This window comes from Lingula anatina, chromosome 3 (genome assembly GCF_051362555.1).
Source record: "Lingula anatina isolate TDL-2025a chromosome 3, LinAna3.0, whole genome shotgun sequence".
Lineage (NCBI taxonomy): Eukaryota > Metazoa > Brachiopoda > Lingulata > Lingulida > Lingulidae > Lingula > Lingula anatina.
In genome coordinates, this window is record NC_141769.1 from 26,090,642 (window position 1) to 26,113,143 (window position 22,502).

General features: G+C 35.0%; 2 protein-coding genes across 4 annotated transcripts; both read left to right on the plus strand.

Annotated features, from left to right (window-relative positions):
- The first annotated feature begins 14 nt into the window (after window positions 1-14).
- LOC106177902 (thioredoxin domain-containing protein 9) lies at window positions 15-2,730 on the plus strand. Of its 2 annotated transcripts, none has more exons than XM_013560848.2 (2): window positions 15-179; window positions 874-2,730. In XM_013560848.2, exon 2 carries the CDS (start codon window positions 893-895, stop codon window positions 1,568-1,570), a length of 678 nt encoding a protein of 225 aa, XP_013416302.1. In that variant the 5' UTR covers window positions 15-179; window positions 874-892; the 3' UTR covers window positions 1,571-2,730. The 2 variants fall into 2 exon arrangements, with proteins under 2 accessions (XP_013416302.1, XP_086863648.1); XM_087007522.1 differs by lacking the exon at window positions 15-179 and adding an exon at window positions 301-325.
- A 1,155-nt stretch (window positions 2,731-3,885) lies between these two features.
- Window positions 3,886-22,443, plus strand: LOC106178330 (protein meiotic P26-like). Of its 2 annotated transcripts, XM_013561470.2 has the most exons (14): window positions 3,886-4,065; window positions 7,937-8,438; window positions 9,598-9,711; window positions 10,097-10,222; window positions 10,454-10,585; window positions 10,721-11,041; window positions 11,221-11,590; window positions 11,787-11,912; window positions 12,722-13,126; window positions 13,485-13,590; window positions 14,672-14,832; window positions 15,518-15,706; window positions 16,020-16,171; window positions 16,502-22,443. In XM_013561470.2, exons 2-14 carry the CDS (start codon window positions 7,974-7,976, stop codon window positions 16,808-16,810), a joined length of 2,976 nt encoding a protein of 991 aa, XP_013416924.2. In that variant the 5' UTR covers window positions 3,886-4,065; window positions 7,937-7,973; the 3' UTR covers window positions 16,811-22,443. The 2 variants fall into 2 exon arrangements, with proteins under 2 accessions (XP_013416924.2, XP_086865882.1); XM_087009756.1 differs by lacking the exon at window positions 12,722-13,126.
- The last annotated feature ends 59 nt before the right edge of the window (window positions 22,444-22,502 follow it).

A 22,502-nucleotide genomic window follows, 5' to 3' on the forward strand; every position in this document is an offset into this window, starting at 1 on the left:
CAGATGAAACTAGGTCGACATCTAGGTCAAGGTCTCCAAACGTTGCCCAGGGGATGTAAATAGAAAAACATTTTTCATTGGTTAGTCTACATTACTTATCCAATCAGCAGGGTCGATACAAAATATACTTGACATTACCTCAGCCATTTTGGAAATTGGAAGCTGTTTATTTCTTCAAGGTGGGTGAAATTCAGAAGTTTAAAAAATATTAATAATGTGTTAAGAGTTCTGATTATCCCATTTTACCTGATTCATCACGTTTAAATATTGAACCGTCGTTTTAACTTGAGAGGTTGTGCTTCAGTAGCATGAATGGCCTGGTCTAGTAAGTTCCACTATCCAAATACATTTTACACTCCTTGCATATGTTATAATCTTATCAAATGAATAATAAATCTCTAATTATGTCTATCAATTTTCACTTTTAACTCCGAAGCAATCTTGCAGTCGCATCATTTAAAAGTTGAAGGTAGTAGAATTAAAATATCAATTTATATTCAGGTTAGCTAGGTCGCAAGACAGGCAGTCAATAAAGTGTTTTTCCAGGACGAAACGTGGGAAGTTTTTCTGTCAAGATATGCCTCCATTTACTGTGTATCGTCACTAATAGAATATCAAAATTTAGATATAAGCATTTATTAACCACATTTTAGATCCTCCCTCACTTTGATCCTGTGTGTGGAAAAGGGAATAGTATCAGAAAAGCAGACAACTTTTTGATTTTGAAAAGATGATTTTTAATTCATGCCAAATTGCAGTTGATACTGTTACCAGTATCAGCATAATGCTTATGATTTTTTTAATCACACACACTCACCATTTGACAAATAATATTGATTTTGTTTTAATTCACATCTCAACTTTCTATTCCAGGTAAGGAAAATTTGTAACAATGGCTGGCATAGAAAAAATGATGGAGAACCACTTGCTACAGGCTACCCAGGCCATTGAAGACCAATTAGATAATGAAATCAACAAGCTTGACCGTATGGATCAAGATGAGATGGAACAGCTGAGAGAAAAACGTCTTCAAGCTTTGAAAAAACAAGCAGCACAAAAAGAAGAGTGGATAGCTCAGGGTCATGGGAAATACTTTGAAGTCCCAGATGAAAAGGCTTTCTTCGATGAATGCAAAAAGAGCAAGAATGTTGTTTGTCACTTCTACAGAGACAGTACTTTCAGGTGCAAAATAGTAGACAAACATTTAGAGATCCTGGCAGCCAAACACATAGAGACAAAATTCATCAAAATTGATGCTGAAAAATGTAAATTTCTAGTTGAACGTCTTCGTATTGTAGTCATTCCAACCATCTGTCTGGCAAAAGATGGAAAGACTGTTGATTATGTTGTTGGTTTTGACGATCTTGGTGGAACTGATGAGTTTTCCACAGAGGTGTTAGAGTGGCGCATCGCCAGGGCAGACGTCATTAATTATAGTGGTGACTTGCTCCACCCACCTGGCTCTGAGGACAGAAAGAAAGGAAGAAGTGTACTTGGCATGGATAGAAAGAAGAATTTAAGAGGAAGAAATGATGATGATGATATGAGTGATGATGATGATGACTGGTAGACCGAACTCTGATATTGACATTAGGTAAAATACCCACTGTTGAGGTAGATAGCCTTCAAAGACTCAATGGCTGAAAGTGATTTCGGGTGAAGAAAACAAATAATTATAGATCTGGAAAGTTTATTAAGCTTGACTACCAAAAATTGAGTTAGATTGAACATAAATCTGCTACACAATATTTATTTATTTATTTATTTATTTATTTATTTTTGGATGAATTGTGTTTAGTCCATGATGAGACAGTTGGATTCCAGTCACTTATCTTTTAAACCTCTGTTTATTCAATCTGGTTGCCTTCCAAGAACTGATAATGATGTGTTCTCTCATTATCTATGTGATAAAGCGGGTTATGATGTTCAACATGACTGGAGGTCAAATTGAATTTTCTTGGTTTGTACATGCGAATAGAATTTGAAGCATATCATCTCAAGGGGATAACATGAATGTGGAAATTTTATTCTAACTTTATCTATTATTTATTTATTTATTTGTTGATAGCTTAAATGTCATTAAATTTTTTTTTTTTTTTTTGCTGGGTTGAAAGGTATTAAGATGAAAAAAAAACCCCACGTAATCATGTCAGTGTTTAATATATTGTTCTCTTGATGTCTTTGACAATTTGGAGCATATACAATATATTGGATATACTACAATGCTGTGAAGACATGATTACCAGTATGATTCAGTGTATGGTTTTCATATATAACTTTTCTCTGTATAAAATGTAGCAATGTTTTACACAGATATGCTGTCCTTTTGTAAACAATGCACCAATACTTAACTGTATATACCCCTTCCCAAGTGCCACACAAGTTAGCTGAAGTCTTGAATACATTAAGTCAAAAGCCATAATGTGTATAACTGCTCATGACTGTTTTATTGGTACTTTATAATATATGTATGTATGTATTATATATTTTATTATATTATCTTGACTAAAAGAATATTTGTTTTGACAATTTTTTATGCTTGTATTAAAGCATATTGTAGGTTTTCAATGTAGTTAAAAGAAGTACTGGTTTGAAGGATTTTATTAGTTTTTTTCAAAACTGTAATGAGATAAAAGCTTTTCAATTGAGGTATGCAAACAATTTGTTACTTTTCTCTGTTTTTTCCACTTTGTACTATGTGTGCTTATTAAACAGAATGCATTGAAATAATTATGCATTTGTTTTCTACCTGGAAGATCTATTTTCCACCTGTATCAAACCACTTTTCTACCTTCTTACCCCATTTCACTTAAAATCTAACCATAACCTTTTAAAACTTTTTTCAATGAAAGAACCATCCATTTTGTTTTTAAGAAAAAATTCTTTTAAGTAGAATATTTTATTCAATAAAATTTTTATTGTCAATAATCCCTGTAAACTTTTGATGTATAATCTCCAATGGCTTATGACAGAGAATCATTACATCAATTTTGTACAGTCACCATGTCTTTGGAGAACAAGATACCTAACAGAGAACTGAAGCAATCAACTTGGGTTGGCATGTGTCATAGTGTCCCTCTGAATCCAGAGAAATAAATGGTGCAGCCTGTTTAAAAAAAAAAAAAAAAAAAGCTAGATGTGTCTGTGTGCAATCTTCCAAAAAAGCTATCACATAATTTTACAAAAAAATTCTGCATTTATGTCTGATGATGTACATGGTTTGCAGGTGCTGTTTAAAATAGCCAAATTTAGGAGCATAAGACCAGATGGGCTGGGCTTTTAAATAAGTAATTTCACCCTTTTGAATGTTATATAAATTCAAATTCAGTAGTTTGACTAGTAGTTGTTGACTAAGCCTACCATAAATGTAATATTGGTAAGTTGGGTAGAGCAGCTGGTCCATTTATAGATCTCAGTCTTCACTTAGTGGCTATTTCAGTCCTCTCTATCTCACTTTTGCCCTCCCCCCCCCCCCCCCCCCCCAAAAAAAAAAAATGAAAAAAAAAATAAATAAATAAAATGAAACATAAATATTGAATCAGTTTGATACTGGTGAAAACAGAAGAAGTTAATAGCATCACATCATTTGGCCTAAAATAAGAGGATGAGTTATCGAAACCAGTGTTTTCCATTATCTATTTTTGCTTGATTCTGGAATATCTGTTTAACAGATGTGCTGGAGGACAGATACCAGTGTATTAGCAGCATCATTATGGACCGGGTTATTCATTTTGCATATTATTTTTAATTATTATATATTTAAGTGTAAGTGTGAATATTGAAACTTTATTAATTATTTATTTATTTATTACTTTCTTATCATTTATATATGTGGTTTGCTTGTATCTTGCAGCTGATAGCACTTTTTAAATACCGCACGTGCTGGAGCAGTGGATGCTGGGTAATTTGAAGTCCCGCGAACCCTCGACGCATGCGTTTTCAGCGTTTATCTACACAAGATGGCGGGAAGTGCTAGAAGTGCGTGGCAAGATATCTCTCGTTTTATGTAGTTCTCCTCTATATACAACATTTTTAGCCAACTTTTATGCAGCCCAGAAACGTAAGGTAGGTTGTATTATTTTGCATTTTTGCTTTCAGGGGCGCAAAAATGTGTTAATAGGGGCGAGACGGGGTGCATTTTGTGACCTCATTTTCCCAAATTCCGATGTGGATGTCATGGTCACTGAAATCAGCAACTGCACAACCTGTTGCTGAAATTAACAACGAGAATCAGCAGCCTTGTTAATTGCACGGGGTGCAAGTTAACATCGTGAATTAACGTTTCTTGATGTTTTTGCTTTAAAAATTGTAAATTTGGTAAGAATAATTGGTTTCAAAACTGGATTTCTAGGTTTTTACTAGTGTTGCCTCGCCGAGGACACTTTTTTTTGTGCGTAACATTTGCTGATTACTTTATTATGTCAATCTTGTTATTTTCTTATAACTGGGGGTATTTCATGTATATCATATTACGGTGTTTGTAAGAAAAAATTTAATCCAACCTTATTTTCTTGGACTTGTGCCTTGTGTATGCTGTGACTTGATGCTTGACACGCTGCTAACACCCCTTTAATTACAGTGTTATATACTACCCAGTTTAAAATAATGAGTGAAATTGCCATTTTAACATTTGTCTATGGTCAAAAAGCGAATTTGTTTCCAATCAACAAAATAAACATCAGTTCAAAATAAAAATAGCTGCCACATTTAAAGAAGGATGTGGCTGTGTGGGGGATTCCCGGAATTCAGGGATTTTTTTCTGACTAAATCATATCTCTGTTATGACAACAAGCCTATAAATAAAACTCTGCAATGACTGGATATTTACCAGACTAGGTTATAATTGAAAGGCTTTATTCCTCTTACTGGATTTTCAGACAAACCAGCAAGCCTTCACCATTGTAACCTACTTTCAACTAGTGAAGTTTTCATTTTAGCTTCCTGGTCTGAGAAGTTTAATATAAGTCACAGTACAATATACAAAGATATATTTGTTCAGCTTCTGTTATCGAACAGAATTTTATCTGGTTCATGCTACATTAATCAATATCAAAATAACCTATTGACCTGGATTGACTGATTCTTAGTTCAAGAATGGGGCGTTGCATGTGTACATAGTGGTAGCAGCAATGGAAACCGATCTATTAAAAATTTTCATATTACTCGTGTAAATCTAGAAATGTCTTAAGGGGAAAAATATTTTGTCATTGTACAAGTTGGCTGTAAAGGTTACAAAAGTACTGGCTCATTGATGTTTATAAAAGGAATAATCCACATGTGCTGTTTGCATCTTTGACAAAAAAAAATCATTTTGTACATTGATTTGTTGTAGACTTTAGACTGAGGCGTTCCAACAAATGAAAATATTAGAACCACATGCAATTTGTCTTGGTCAGTAATAATTGCTGTATATGTAGATGAAATAATATTTCTCGATTATAGTCTTTTGTAACAGGGGAGAAAAATTGAGTTTTAAAGGTTCTTCTATATTATTTATATATAAATCAACTTGTGGAATCAAGATCCCTAAACCTTGTAAGCGTAAAGTAGAACTTGGACATTTTGAATAATTGGAAAATATGTGACCTGCCAGTGCATTATACAAATAGGAGTGAATTTGTCATAGAATTTGCTTTTGAGTAAATGATGCCACATGATATCCATAGTATTATTATTGTTAACTTACATGAAATATATTCAGGTGCAAATATTTTCAAATGATTTATAGTGAGATGTGGTAATGGATATTATAAAGGGATTCTGTTAATGTTTTTTCAAGTCTCACATGGAGACAGGATCCACAGAATGGAAAATATTTATTTGTTATGATGGTAAATGGCCTCGATGAATAGCTTGCAAAGTGCATCCATACAAGTAAATGTATTTGAAAAAAATGGTTAAAATGAAGTAATGTTATTTGCTTTTAATCTGGTTTATGTTTGTCATATTGCTTTCACCTTGAAAGTTTATCTAGAGAAAAATCTACACCCTCGCTGTGTCACAGGTTTACTAAGCCTGTGATTCATAACCCTTTTTGAGCCAGTAAGCTTTAGTCCGTATGTTCAGTCATATGTTAAGTTACTTAACAATCATGTGAGCGTAGATAAAAGTTGAGGCTGACAAACATAATGTAATTGACAGACTTGTCTCATCTTGTGTAGTAATTTTGTGAGAAAGAGACGGAGGGTTTTGTGTCTTTGAAGGTCATAATTTTAGTGCATTGTGACTAATTTCAGGTCAAACATGACCTCGATTTGAATTAGAGTGAGGTTGTTGTAGTGAAGCACTTACCACAAAATGAAGACGCTTGGTATTAGTCAGTAGAATTTGCATTTCTAATGCATCTTTGATTACAGTATGAGCTTTATCTTCAACCCACAATCCAAATCTGCATGCTTTGATGATAACATTTATTCAAAGTTGGTCTTAGTCCTCTGTATTATCAGTCACTGGGAAAAAACAGGCTTTATCACCAATGAACTTTACATATGAGGTTACTTGCGTTAATGACCTAAGGGCCAAACTTTTGGAATGTGATTTAATCAGTCTAGACAAGTATTAACTGCCAGTATGAACTACAGGCCGAATAAACAGATAAGGCGTTTACTAACACTACCCTCAGTTTTTTTTTTTAGCACTTACGCCCATATTAACTACAAACCCATGAATTACCTAACATACTGTACAATTATTTAGCACCAACAAAGTGACACCTAGCACTAACATTCATTCCCTCTTGTAGTGCTGGTTAATTTGTGGGTTATCGGAGCTTGACACTAACTTTTTTCGATACTGGCACGAGATACCGGTAAATATTACAAGGATGATTTGACACATAACATTTTACTTGCTCTTTGGGCCAGTGACCCCATCAATTCAATGGCCCTAGGTTGGTTTTCAGTGGGCCACCCTTAATGTCAAGCCCTGGTTATGTGGTTGATATGGGTGTTAGTGTTAAAAGATTTGCAGGTAGTGTTAGTAAACGTCCAATCGAATTATAAGGCTGTTCTAAATAATGCAAGTCTTGCCTTGGAGTATAATACCTCTGCTCGTATGTATTGTTGAGGTATGAATCTTTCATAGATTTTACATATTTCCCCCTTAAACTATTAAAGATAGGGGTCTTTTAGGAGCAACTGTTTAAAAATGGAGTTCTGTGTTATGCGAAAGTTCAACAAGAACCAAGAAATGAACATTTGGAATCCTTATTAGATTTGTAATAGAAGAAAGCAATTAAGCTTGCTCCACTTTGCCATATGTAGGGTTTTTTTTTTTTTTTTTTTTTTTTCTTCATGAAGAACCATTAGTAGTGAAAATGAAAGATGTGCTTGTTGTTGCCAAAGCACATAATGACTGACGTTATTGTAACAACATGATATGTCATATACAAAAGTACCTATTAATTATTAGAAAAAAAAATAAAATAATTTCCTGCCTTGTTTTTAATCGCCGAAGTTGGTCTTTGTTATAAACCCTGGGCAGCGTTTTTCATACTGGTAAAATGTGAGAGAGAGACCAAGACGAATAATTGTATCAGTGGGGGTCACCTTAGGCTGCCTGCATACATATACACAGTCACTGTGCAAGACTAGTTGTATTGATTTTGTTGTGAAGGCTGTGAGTAGCTTATCAAGCATACATTACTATCTGTCTCTCCCTGTCTTGTTGGTGTTTGGACCTATATTGCTGTTGATATCAAATCTGAGCCTCTCATGGATACTGTTTAGTGTCATTGTTCATAGGTAGGTCATACGTCTGTTATCAGATTGTAAAACTGATATGATGTGATATTTTTACCTCTAGTTGATGATGAGATGATGGTTATTGTATTCCAGTGAATGATCTCTGTATAATGATTAGGTCTGGAGTATTTAAGACTATTTGTCATGGTTATTACATGGTCTAAACTAAGGGCAATTCCTCTCTTGTTTTCCAGATAATATTTAATAGTCGAGTGTGACTCAACAAGCAAGATGTCTGACCACGAAGAACTAGAAGGGTGCCCTACTGAAGAAGAAGAAGAGCACTCGGGGTCAGCATCTCCGGTCTCCGTAGAGTCGGTCAACGAAGAATATTTATGCACCCTCTGCGAAGAGAAGTTTAACCAGCCCAGACTGCTGTCATGTCTGCACACGTTCTGTTTGCCGTGTCTGGAGAAACTGACCAAGGATCCGGAGACCGACGAGCCTTTGGAGGCCATCACTTGCCCATTGTGCAAACAGGAGACCAAAATCCCAGCCAAGGGTTGCGAGGAACTGAGTCAGGACCTGGTGATGGTCAACCTACTGGACATGTCGGCCATTGAGAACATGCAAATCGTCTGCACCAGTTGCAAGGCCAAGGAGAAGGCAGTTGCTCGTTGCAGCGATTGTGCCAATTTTCTCTGTCCAAACTGCGTCACTGCCCACCAGTACATGAGATGTTTTGAGAATCACAAGGTAGATTTTACTTCTGTTCTTCTTAAATTTCCATTTTTGGGTTATTGGTGGACAACATCACAGTTCGAAAAATTGATAATAGCTTAAGCAAATGGATAAATTTATTTCAGGGTTTTCAATGATGAAGCCTAAAAGCTTGCTGCTGTTGTCCCTGTGATCAATATTTTTTGATTAATGTGATAATTTCCAATTCCCTCCCAAGTTAAATTAGTGCCATTTAATTTGTGATATTGGAAAGTGACAATCAAAATCGGCATGTGTTTAAGTGTAAGGCTTGCTTAGTGCAGGATTTCTCATAACAGTTCGTTAGCAGTTCTCTAGTTGTCCTGAAAATAGACAGAAGATAATAGATTATCCACAGCTGGCTTGATGATAAATGTACAGGAGATAATTGATGAACAAAAGGAATGAGAGTAATTTATCTCTGTTTCTCTTCAGACATACAGAAACCCATGCTGTAGCCAAATGTTCAACTGTCTTGAGTGCCTATAGATCTCGTTTGAAAATCTCTGTTGCTAGTCTGTTGTTGTTGCCATGGCATATGGCAAAAACTTATTTTTCCTTACCTTAATGATTGTTCTTGTAATAAGCCTCATTTTCATCAAAATGTATGTAATTGAATTCCTTAAGAAGCATTCATACAGATTTGTCTGGAAAAACAAGATAATGGGCCCTGTAATTTAAGATGGAATTAGAAAGTATGCTATTGTGTATGAAACAATGTTTTCTACATTGTGAACATTGAAAAATAACACTGTTCAGATGAAGGAAAAAATTCTCCGCTGTGGCTCCAAAGTGAAACTGTTTACGTACATATTATTTCCATGGAAAGGTGTAAGATCATTTGTATGAATGGAAAGCTGATATTATTTCCATGGAAAGGTGTAAGATCATTCATATGAAAGGAAAGCTGATTGCAACGTGAGAGGTCATCAGTGTCCAGTTTCATAGAATAACAGTTAAGATTTTTTACACATTTAATTTGTGCATTATATTGTCTTTGAAATGTTAATAATTAAACAGAGAAGATGAGATTGATTATATGATGATTCTGACAGTTTTTTCCCCCAGTAACCTCTAGATTTTAATAAATATAAAGTAATGCTAATGGTAGTTTTGTTGGGCACAGTTATTTTCATGATTACATATATATTTCCAGGTGGTTTCATTTGAAGATATTCAAAGTGGTGAAGAGGGGCCTGTGATTCATAAGCCATTGTTCTGTGAAATACATCCAGTGGAAGGGATGAAGTACTTCTGTAATACTTGCCAGGTAGGTAATGAGGTTTTTTTATTGCTTTCTAGGCACTCCTGTGTGTGATTTCAGGAACATCCTCAATATAGTTTTGGTTTTGTTGTTCATTGCTTTTTGTCAATTCATTTTTTTAAAAAATGAGAAATACTTTGATCAATGACTTCCCATGGAAAACATTTGCTTAACTTGCATTTTATATTGTTATACTTGAGCATTTGAACATTTAATGAGTTATGTAAAAGATTTTAAATGAAGGCAAGTAAAAAAAAATTACAGAAAAATCAATGTAGACAACCTTCAGTCTGTGCTGGGGAAAGTATTGATTCAAAGTTGATGCAATGGAATCTCAGAGACGTGATTTAAGACCTTAAGATCCTGTCTGACATTGCGTATGTATTTTCAGACTCCCATCTGTAATGAATGCATGGTGACCAATCAACACCAGGGACACCAGATTGACAGAATCGGGAACGGTGATGAGAAACACTCCGAAGAATTGAAAAATCTGATGTCAGAATGCAAGGGAAAGGTCAGTATTTGTGAGCTTAATTTTAAAGTAAATAAATTACAAATAACAACCTTGTTTTGCAGCTTGTTGGAGATCATTTACCACCAGTGTTGAAAAAAATTAAAAGTTCTGATGGTGTTTATGTAGCTGGTCTAAGGGGGAAATTATTTAATGGATAGTAATGGTTTAGTGAGAGCATCATGTGCCAATTTAGAAAGGACATATACTTAATTTGCCATTATGTTGTTAAAGGTTTCATTCTGTGAGGAGGCTTCTGCCAGTTTGGAAAACCACTTGTCTGATCTTCAGAATGCCAGGGATAATGCGAGAGACCTGGTGAAGGAGACATTCCAGAGTTACAAGGCCATTCTAGAGAAGAGACAGGTATTTGAGATCAAAATTTATAAGAACCTATTTTTATATTGTGTTAGAGGACAATGAATCATCAATTTACATATTTGTCAATCAGATAGAAAGATAAATGGTTTAATTTCACTAATTGCCTTTTTTACGTTACAGGAGAGTTTGTTGGAAGAAGTGGAAAAGTTGCACAAGTCTCAAGAGCTGAAAGTCATGGACGTGTTTCACAATGTAGAGAAGACCATTGAGAAGATTGATGATGGCTGCAAGTTCACAGAGAGAGTCCTAAAATATGGCAACACAATTGAGATTCTGTGTATGAAGAGACAGATTACATCTCAGTTGCTGTCTTTGATCAACAACACTCCCAATCCCGACATCAGCGTGAAGATTGAATTTGAGACTGATGCAGAGAAATTTGAGCAAGCTGTGAAGGAACACTTTGGGCATTTGAAGGAAGACCAGCCTGCACCAGCTGTGGTAAGTATGTCTTTGTGAAAAAAATCCTCTCAGTGGAAGAAAGCTTAGTGGAATTGAAGGTGGTCAAATTATTAAAGCACATATAATGTCTGAATAAGTGGTCTCATTAAATTGATTCGATATTTTATTGCAGGAAATGACAATTTTCAATAATTACATTTTTCTTCTTTTGTGTTCAGACTCAGCATCAGCAGTCTCCTACATCTCACCAGTCTTCATTTGAGAACGAAGGCTTCATGTTGCCACCAGGTGTCCTCAGCCCAGAGAATCCTGGGATACCCCCAGTGACTCCACATTCAGAGTACAGCACGTCATCCTTTGGACTGTCCAGTGTTTCCTTGGCTGCGTCCATCTCCAGCATGAGTTCAATGCAATCCATGCCTAGCACATCACTGTCGGAGCGCAGCATTTCTCGCAACTCCCAGAGCCCAGCCATGTCTGACAGCGGAGTGTCTGTGGACACTGGCAGCAGCGGCAGTGGAAGCAACACTCCACTCATAAATCTTGCCGCACTGGCCAAGTTGGGCACTGTTAGTGTCAATAACTTAGGTGGGTTGATAGATTTTTTGTACGGTAAACATTTGAAGACAATTAGTTTGGCAAAAACTTATCATAAAGAGTATGCTAGGTGATTTAAAGTATACATTTGTTATTAACAGTTTTTATGAAACCCTGAATGACAGGCTTCTTTTTCCCTTTCACTGGTTTTTTTATGCCTAAGTAATTTGTGTGTATATCTTCTCAGGTCAAATTACCCTGAATGGTCAAGTGGTTCCTGGGCTCAACGTGAACAACGTGACTGGACTTCCTGGTCACTCAGCTGTGGGACTGGCCGCCAGGGGGACTTCACAGATTGGACAAGGAGACACTGGTGAGAGATACCATTGAACTTTATTTTGATTGGCATGTTTTCAAGGCCCTTTTCTCAAAAATGTTTTTTACTGAGACATATTTTTAGTAATTTGTGTTAATTTTTTTTCAACTGGTCATCAGTATTGGAAAACCTGATTTAGTATTACAAAGATTTGTTGGTGGGAAATGTTGAAAACTATGTCATTGTAATAGATAAGGGTACTTCTTTGATCTTGATTTTGTTGGTTGCTTCTTTGTTGTCTTGTTATTTCAATGTTTTACTTACATGTTATTGTTTGGAAACCCAAGTCACATTTGTTACATTGGGTTCTACCTCTAACCAATATTCAAGTTTGATGATACCCTCATGCTTAAAATATTAAAGGGTGCTTTTAACCTGAAATATTGGTACATTTTCTTGCAAGTTTTCCTGTGTTACCAAACAGGATGCTCAAATACAAGGACATTTAAGCATTCTGAAAACTAGTGTTATCATATAATTGTAAAAGTTTTTTGTGGCTTTGTTTGTTGCGTTTATTGTTAAATACTAGAACGGAACATTTATGCTGGTTGGAACAAAACAAAAAAATCCATGCCAGGAACATCTGCCTACATGATAATAACATCAACATGTTTGTGTAACATTTGTGAGGGCGCTCTGTCTGTGTCCTTGACGCTTGTCCCAAATTATTTTGGTGTCTGGTCGCCACCTGCATCAGCACTCTCTTGTCATTCTCTATAATGCATGATAACACAGGTGTTTAAAGTTCTGAATTCCAGATTTTAAGCTGAAAGTTAAAAGTGTACTTGTTTTTCATGTATCCATAGGTTCTGGTGTTGGCCATTTTGAACAGCAAACGAGTGGCCAGGGGTCCCGTTCTAATTCCCCACATATAGACAACCTCGCGAACATTCTGAGTCAGCTTACACCGCAGCCCAACAGTTTTGACCCGGCCCTTCTTGGCAGTGCAACCTCTGGTGGGGGTAACTCAAATCTCTTCTTGTCTGGTTTAGGCCTGCCACCCCCTCTCCCCGGGGGGATGATGCACCCACCTCCATCCACCCCAACTGGACTGCCATCGTCCAATTCGTCGGGGTCGCGTTCCACCACCCCAAGTCTTGAGAACTTGGCTGGGTTGCTCTCACCTTCGCCCCAGTTGAACGGACTTGGGGCTTTTGGAAACCCCCTCGGCCCAAACTCTGGCCTAGGAAATGTGATGGCCCAGCCACCAGGTAGGTTTTCATGGCCTGGAGATTTGTACCCCCAATTGTCGTTACGTTAAATGCTAACATTTCAAGTTAAGGTTGTAAATTTATTTGTTAAAATACTAAAAAATATGTTTTGTTGATTAGAACTAACATTTACACACGTGAAATTATGATTTCATTAATAAGCATACAATGGCTAAGCTTCACATTTGAAAGCTTGCTACAATGCAGCCAACTTTGTCAGAAGAAAATGCTCTTGTATTATAAGTGTGGAAAGGTTTGGCAAATGTTTTTGAAAAAAAAAAGACTTTTGTTGGCTTCATGAATCTGATGACTGCTGTAAACAATGAGGAATGCGTATACTTAGAAATACTATTTCCAGGAATACCTATCACTGGTAATGGGGGCGGTGCTGGATCTGGCGCTGTTAACCCTCACCCACCTTTTCCTGTCAGAGCTTCGGGGAAGATGTCTGCTATGCAAATAAGGTATGTACAGGTTGAGAATGAACTAAGGTAGCATAAGGGCCAGATAACTTTTTTCAGAGTTCAGTTACTAACTGACTAATCTGTACATTTATTTCTCTGGTTGAGAGACTCCTTAGACAATCCAGCTGTCGGTGCGTCTTGCTATACTTTCTCTAATGATGATGCAAACTATTCCCTACATACGGTGTACACGATATATGTCACATTAACTAGACACCTTTACACAATAAAACAGAGACGGATTTTAATTTTAACAGAGAGATGAAGCAAAAGTGACTTTTACGTTTGAAAACATCCTCTGAAACTTGATTAGAGATTCTGGTTATATGGTTTTATTCAGATACCTAAAATTCACCAATTTTTTGTATAATTTGATTAAAAATAAGAAGTTTCTGTAATATAGTTTGGTCATGAAATCACCACCATGGCAGAGCCATAAGATTTTTTTAAAAATACTAAAATTAAAAATAACAATTTGACTGATGCCATCATCAGTATTATTTAGTCACAGACCTCAACTTTTCACTTACTAGACTAAGTTGCAATAAGTTGAGACATGAATAACAAACAAAGTATGAATTTAAAGTAGGGATATTAATAGATATAATAATAGACAGTAAATATTTTCCTTGGCTACAGTTGCCATAGTTATAAACCAAAACCACTTATGTTCAGCATAACCAAAATATGTGTTGATATTACCACAGAAACCCAATTTGTGCTATCTGAACCTCAGTGTGTCTGGACCACACTGGTGGGACAATGTGATATAGGTTGGCAGTTGAACTGCAAGAAATTGTTGACCACAACCTGTCTGCGGTCTGCTAGCCCTGAAGTGTAGATGAGGTTATTTGATAATGTGATAGTTTTTTTTTTTTTTTTTTTTTTATGCATTGTATGTCCAGTCATGTTATATGTGGCTTAAATGCAATGTTGGACTTTCTTATTTGCTTATTTTCTGTATTGGTGCGATGGTTTGTACATAAATGTTGAAACTACTCCACCAGCTTGGGTCTATGGATTAATGTAAAATTAAAAGAAAAAGAAAAAAAAACAGTTGCATTTATATCATCCTTTCTAGGTGCAAGTTTGGTCAGCTTGGGCCAGGCAAAGGGCAGTTCAATTCTCCTCACGGATTCTGTCTTGGAGCAGACGAAGACATTGTTGTGGCTGACACAAACAATCATCGCATACAAGTATTTGAGAAAACTGGCGAATTCAAATACCAGTTTGGCATACCAGGTTAGTGGGCCAGCATAATGATTCTTTTCAATTGATGGAAATTGTTGATTTTACAGATGCTGTACTTTTTCAAGGCCATAAATTCTTAAGATACGAATGTTCTGATTGAGGGGTAGCAAAATAGGAAAGCAGGCTATCTTATCGATGTGTTCAGTACCATGTAAGCACTGTAAATACTGGATAGAATATATGATTTTTGATGATTTTGAAATTATTTATCTAAAAGGTTGATAATTTTTCCCCATTGTTAAGATAAATGCACTTCACTAAAATATTTGTCAACAAATAATAGTGTGTAAAGTAAGACCTTTTATAAATAAACTGCAGTATGCAAAAGTGTTAATCTGAATCTTTCCCTTTCCCCCACAGGAGATAGTCTGCTAGTTGGCTATGCACTGAACATATATATATATTTGCTCTGGCATACTTTGGATGACAATTTTGATAACATACTGTCATACACAGTTCACTTACTCTAGCCTGAAAGTGAATGCAGATATCCTTCAGAATTTACATAACTGCTCAAAAGATGATATATTGACCTGCAAGAGTAAAGACTGTTTATCATTGCAGTCACCATTTATATTAACCTCCGGAGCTATGACATATGCTTGCTATGTGCTTCTGTGATTAGAATAATAAATTTGGTGCCTGTGGCTGAAAGATGATAAAATTTTGCATTCAGGGCGTGAAGAAGGTCAGCTGTGGTACCCACGCAAGGTCGCTGTCATGCGCAGCACTGGAAAGTATGTCGTTTGCGACCGAGGCAACGAGCGTTCGCGCATGCAAATATTCACCAAGAGTGGGCACTTTATCAAGAAGATTGCCATTCGATACATTGACATTGTTGCGGGATTGGCCATAACCCAACAAGGTTAGAGAATATTAATTGCAACTGTCTTCTTAGTATTATGAACTGAACATTGATATCCACAGAGATGTAGTTGTATTGATGTAAATCTTTATTTATTTATTTATTGTATATCAATTATTTTACAATCTGAGTTAATGAAAATAATAGATTTTTCAAATAGTTGGTATTTATTTGTCTGAATTGATTGAAACAAATATTGTGTCAATGATTGTGTCAATGAATGAGGACGTAAAGTTTACAAAATACTGACGTCTTTTTTAAATGTCCATTAATAGCCATCCTTTTAAAAATGTTGCATTTATTTTATCTACAGGCTACATAGTTGCTGTGGACAGTGTGTCTCCCACTGTGTTTGTGATTTCTGAGGGCGGGGATTTGGTGAAATGGTTTGATTGCAGTGACTACATGAGAGAGCCCTCGGACATTGCCATCAGCGGCAAGGAGTATTTTGTTTGTGACTTCAAGGTGAGGTTTTCTCAGTGGTTAAGTAAGCTAAGATTTATATGATGTGTAGATATTTTGTGGATGTTAGAGAGAGAGAGTTGCCTTGAAAAGAAAATTTCTTTGATCATTTTATGGGTTTCAGTGGAATTTTTTTGAAAGTATAGCATGGAATTGTCATTTCACAACTTTTTCCCTGATAATATCCTTGCCTTTCCTCAAATAATTTTACCATCTCTGTTTTTTGTAATTAAAAAGAGTTAAGAGGTGCTTTGTATGTTATTGTAATTATACAGGATTGAAATGAAAGCGGTTTATGTACTTTAAGTTTAAGGTGATTTGTTTCTACTTAAGGGTCATTGTGTGGTGGTGTTTAATGAAGACGGCCAGTTCATGCGTCGTATCGGTTGTGAGAACATCACCAACTACCCCAACGGAATTGACATCAGTGATGCCGGCGATGTCTTGGTGGGAGATAGCCATGGCAACCGTTTCCATGTGGCAGTGTTCCAGCGCGATGGCTCTCTTATTGGCGAATTTGAGTGCCCCTATGTCAAGGTCAGCCGCTGCTGTGGATTGAAGATCACCTCCGAAGGATATGTGGTAACCCTGGCCAAGAACAACCACCATGTTTTGGTTCTGAATACCCTGTACATTACTTAAAGCAAGGATTTTACTGTGTTTTTTATTCAGTTTGTTGATTATTTGATTTTTCGGGATGGGGAACTTTTTGTATAGGTTTACATTTTGCTTCCAGGCTTGTGGAAAGTTTTTGGAAGTTGATAAGCATAATCCACGGTGGCTGCATGGTGTGCAGCTCCCTTTAGCATTGTGAACTGTGAGCGAATAAGGAAAAGCTGGTAAACTTGCAAATGATTAGTCCTTGGTACATGATATAGCTAATTGGTATCAAGGTTAGCAATTGGATAACAAAATCCAATTTATGAGTGATTTTTTTTTTTTTTTTTTTTTTTTTTTTTAATTTTAGAATCAGACGGTGACAGAATGTTTATTTACTCCTATTATGATAATATACTACCTTTATGATCTCTAAAGTTTCTTTACAGAAGCTACGAAACAAAAAATTGACTTTACTAACACTTTGTATACATACATATAACTAATCTGGACTTCTACAAATCATTCTGTTGATTATTATTATTAGAGGTTCTATGTTCTAATTTTATGTTTGTATTATTTGCTTACTCATTTACATTACATATTATATATTACTCCAGTTTTCAAAAAGTTTAGGTAGATGCATATACAAAGAAAAAACAATGGAGACACTGGTGCAATGGAGTATTCTGATATTCAGGCCATATTATTCTAGTGTACATTACATTGGGGTTAAGGACCGAGTCTCAGCTGTTTCTATGAGCATTCAACTGATGTGTTTCTGTTCATTATCAAAATAAAGCATAAAGTTTGTAATTGGGTCAAGGCTAAAAAGTCGGCGTACAAACCTTTATTGATGTTTAATTAGTCTTGATTATAGGGCAGCATATGTAGAGTTTTCTATTGATACATCAGTTAAGACGCGTATGAAATGTACCAAAATTTTACATTCATTTATGAGTAGGAAGACAAAAATTGCTAAAAGTGTTTAAGGGATATGTATTTTGATTGTTTTACCTTGTGTCAATAGTGTACTGTGATCTACCACTGCTGAGGGTACTTCTTATGGCTCTGCACTGCCCCATGGCTGGGGAACTGATAAAAAATAGAACATGAAAACATCTTTTTAAGAAATACTGATATACAAAAAGGTTGAGAAGGATTCCACATGAACACTTAGAAAGAATTTATATATATCTTTTATGTAAATACATACCATGTGTCAGTATGTTGAAGTCAAAAATGTTTGGTAAGCAAAAACATTGGCACAAAAAGTATGAATGGAAATCGGAGGACCTTGATTATTTTTACCTTGCTTGGTTGAGGTCTAAATTTATTTTTTGATTTAGTATATAGATAAAAGTCTGTGATAACACAAAGAAGTAGCTTAGTTAACTACCCATGTTCTCTACTAAAAAGCATTTACTTCAAAATATGCTTCCCTTGTAAAGTGCAGTTGCCATATTTAAAGGTGCTAATTGTTTCATATTAACTATGCACAAAACAATCAAATAACTTTTGTTTTAATATAAATTCTCAGGATGTGATGTTTCTCACATTTTGTTTTTGTTTTTTTTTTTATTATTATAATTATCATGATTATTTATTTATGACAATTGATCACTTTTTGTCTAACATTTTTCAAATCTTTTGTCAGTTCGGGTGAAGAAATCAGTCCTAAGTTGTTTTCTTGAGACTGAAATAAGGTACTACTTCTTCAGAAACTGATTCATCATAAGCTTGGCATTCAAAGTATGTCATGTCTTCAATAAGATTTGAGTGCCACTGAAATAATATTACAAATATATATATAGATTTATCAAACCAGAGATTTTGGAAGGGGGTAGATTCCAAAACAACTTGTCATTAAAACTGAATTCATGATGTGCTATTTTTGCTATGAAATTTTGTTAATTTTTTTGTTCTATTAGATATTAACAAATTGAAGCCCATGCTTCATCCATGGGGCAGTGTTGGAGCCATTCCTTCTTTACGTATACAAATATATTATAATTATATGTTATACTCAGCACACTACGTGAAGTACCTAAACGTGTTTTGAAAGTTTAGAAAAATTCTTGCCTAATAGGGCGAAGCTACTTATGCAAGGGGGATGTTTATATATTAAAGTTTGTGGTCTCTGTTCTGCTGTGCATCCATATAATGCAGTGTTGTGCCAAGAAGGAAAATTCACTTCTGGCTGTGACTTTATTATTATTATTATTATTTTTTTTTTTTTTTTATTATTTTTTTTTTTTTTATGTTGAAATTTGCTTAGTTATGTGGATAGCACAACATTATTTGAGAACCACAGAATATGCTCAGTATCTAGTCACTACAGCATGACCAACAATTTGGATTATCGTTGTGCCTTAAGTTAACTTTTATATAGTGTTTTATGATCTGCTTTTTTCATTGTACGTATATACACTTATACATCCATAGACAGTTTATTTTTCAATTTTCATCATTGATTAACAGTATTTGAGCAATAATCCTTTACATGTTTAATAAGACAAAGGGAGAAAGTGATGTTTACAAAAAAATATTGCAGCCATATTGGATCTTGGTTCAATTGACTTACAACATGCACACCTGAGATTTGGCAGTTTTTGTTTAGTTTTATTCAGTTTTTGGCTGTGTGATTTTAAAGGGTTTTTTTCCATCAGACATAGCTCAGCTTTTTTATATGCCGGAGTAATGTTTGACTGGTATTACAATTTCATCCAACCGTTTAGTTGGATGAAGCATTTTTGTTTGTTTGTTTAAATTCAATGATGCTTAGATTAATTAGATTTTTTTTTTAAATTAAGATGTTTGCTTTAAAGAAATAGATAGTGTTGTTATTATACTTGCTTGAAAATGCTCTACACTTATTGGGCTGTTCCATTTTCAAGGTTCAACTCTCAATGTGATTTCTATATATATATATTTTTTGCTTTTTGTTGAATTTGATAATCAAGTCTTTAACTTTATATATATAACATAGCCATAATGCTTGCTGCCCATGGAACCTTCCGAACCAAGTTGAACCTGGGAAGTGGAACCCCAATTTAGTGTCTAACTGACTCATAATTTCTAGTTGCCCACCAAGATAGTCTGTAAATGAATGTTGCAGAAACAATATTATAGAATCGATGGTGCTCCCTTTTGAGCAAAGGTTGAGGTTGGTGGTAGGGAAGGTTGCTAAGGCATAAAATTTATACAGAGAAAAAAAACTCTTCATTGCAAGCAGAGAATTAGAATTCAGTGTTTTTAGACGACAATCTTTCTGTTGCGTTAACTTAGCCTAACAACGAATGATTATAAGGTTTATGGTTATAATATATATTATGATTTACATTTTTCAGCTTATGTTATGAATAAAGTAATTTTTTTCAAAGCACAATAAGTATTAAGAAAAAAAAAGGAAAAAATTATTAAAAAATCAAAGAAAAAAAAAAAGAATATATGGGCAACATTATTGAAGGGTTGGGTTAAATATTTGTACATTTACTGCATTTAATGATTTTTCTCCCAGGATGCCAGAATGATTCTTTTTTCAAGATTCGCCAGCGAGTGATTTTTCTCGCAGTGTGCAGAGGGTACTGATTGTGACATGTCTATTATCATTGTATTATTATGACATTTATAGCTAGTATAGGTTTATCTTATTTAGAGCTCAGAAGAGAAGGTTCTAATCATACGGAGGGGTGTTGGTAGAATCCAGGTTGAACTGCTTTTGAATATGCTCCCTCATGTATTTTAAAATGCCACGCAGTTAGTCTTGTGTTTTTCTTCCCAAGGGCTAAGGCTGTCCATCTTGTGGGGGCACATTCAAGGCGGATACCTTGGACTAGTTCTGTGCCTTGACGTAGTAACTGTTGCCAGTCTTTCCAGCTTTAAGTCATTGCTTTGTATTGTATTGTATTGAATTGTATCGGATATTCTATATGTATACATTTAAATGTGTTAATCTGTGAATGTCAGGGAGAGGGATTTATTTTATTTTATTATTAATCTATTTTTTTAACTGGCACAGTTACTGAGACAAGGCACAGTTTTAGTTAAAAAAAAAGAAATATTTACTGTGAGAGAAATATGCACCATATTATCGACTATTGAAGCCGTAGGTCTCTGGGGTGTTATATTGTTGGGGGATGTTGGAGGGTGGTGCTTACAGGTTGTATAGACATTGAATTTTTCCTTTATAGTCATTTTAGCAGGTATTTAACCTTTTTCTTGGTGTTAGTCTGACTTGAGTAGATCTTTTGTTGACTGTAATTTAGCAGCGTTACTAATTTCTTTCATTCAGCTTTCTTCAGTATTTAGATTTACAGAGAGAAAATTCCTTCTGACGTCATCAGTAGAACACTGAACAATGTGAAAAATAGGTGTTTTTCTTTTATTTGGTATTATGTATTCCTTTATTATTTTTGAAATACTTTACTATTAATTACACTTTTCATATACAATTATATATTTGATGATATTTTGCAATGTTATTTTTTCTAATGTTCACAGAATGCATTGGTGATTCCCTGCAGAGCTAAAGATAAAAAGAATTTATTGTGAAATCAAACAGCTCAGCATTTTCAACTTTTGAACTTTTTGCAGACTAATTGCAAATAATTCCATGTTGTTTACTTTATCAGTCCAGGTATAAGATAGATTTACATGCAAAAGAAAAAAAGCAATGGAGATTTACCTTTTTTCTTGTTTTTTTGAATGTTGATATATTTTGAGTGTTTACAGTTACATTGGCCTGTGCAGGATGTGAGGCCGTTTTCGCCCTTTTCAAATTAATATGCTTATGATCAGAACCAAAAAGTAATCATATTTTATTTGAAGTGGTTTGTTAACCTATATCCTATAACATTTATTAATGGCATATTAGCTTTTTTGCCATCTGTAAACAACATAGTCTCAAGTTATGGGTGTATGGTGTTCTACACTGTTGAAAATATATGAATTTAATAACTGGTATATTGATATTATTGAGTAATTGTTATTTAATCATAGAGTACACAGGTAATGATGTCACATGTGAAGAGTGGAGGAGTTCCGGTGACCTTTTTCAATGTAAAGAATACAAATTACTAAAAGCATGCAATGGAGCTTAAGAAAGGTGAAGGTGAGGACTGTGTAAGAAAATCGAGGCATGATGACAAATTCATCTTTCGTCCTGTTCAAAGCATCTCCCCACTTGTGACCCTGTGACATCACTGCCCTCTAGAATTTAAGCAAGGTTTAATAGTTGAGTTTTTAAGGTATGCTCAGCAAGATAAGGTGTGCAGGATCCTAGACGGTTACATTTTAAATATTTGGTGGAATAACAGTATAAATTTGAGGTTGATCTCAAAAAGTTGTTTGAGCAATTTTAACAAGCAAATAGCTTTTCAAGTTATTCTTTAAAATGTGCTTTGCAAGTTTGAACCAACGTTTTAAAGATTAAACAATATATTCAGTTTTGATTTTAACATTTTAATACATCAAAACTTGAGTCGTGTGCAATTGCTTCTTGTTTTCAAGGAAAAGCACAAGAAATTGAACTCAACTAATTTGCTTATACACTCTAGGATCTTGTTCTGCCTGACAAGCTAGGGCAAATTGGTTCCATTTGGTAAGAGTATTTTTGGATGATGACGTACAGACATTTGGATGAGTTCTATATGTTCAATAAATTGTATTGTATTTGAGTGTTGTGTTGTTGTTATTTGCCCTCCCCATCGTGTTTTTTTTTAATAATTCATTTATG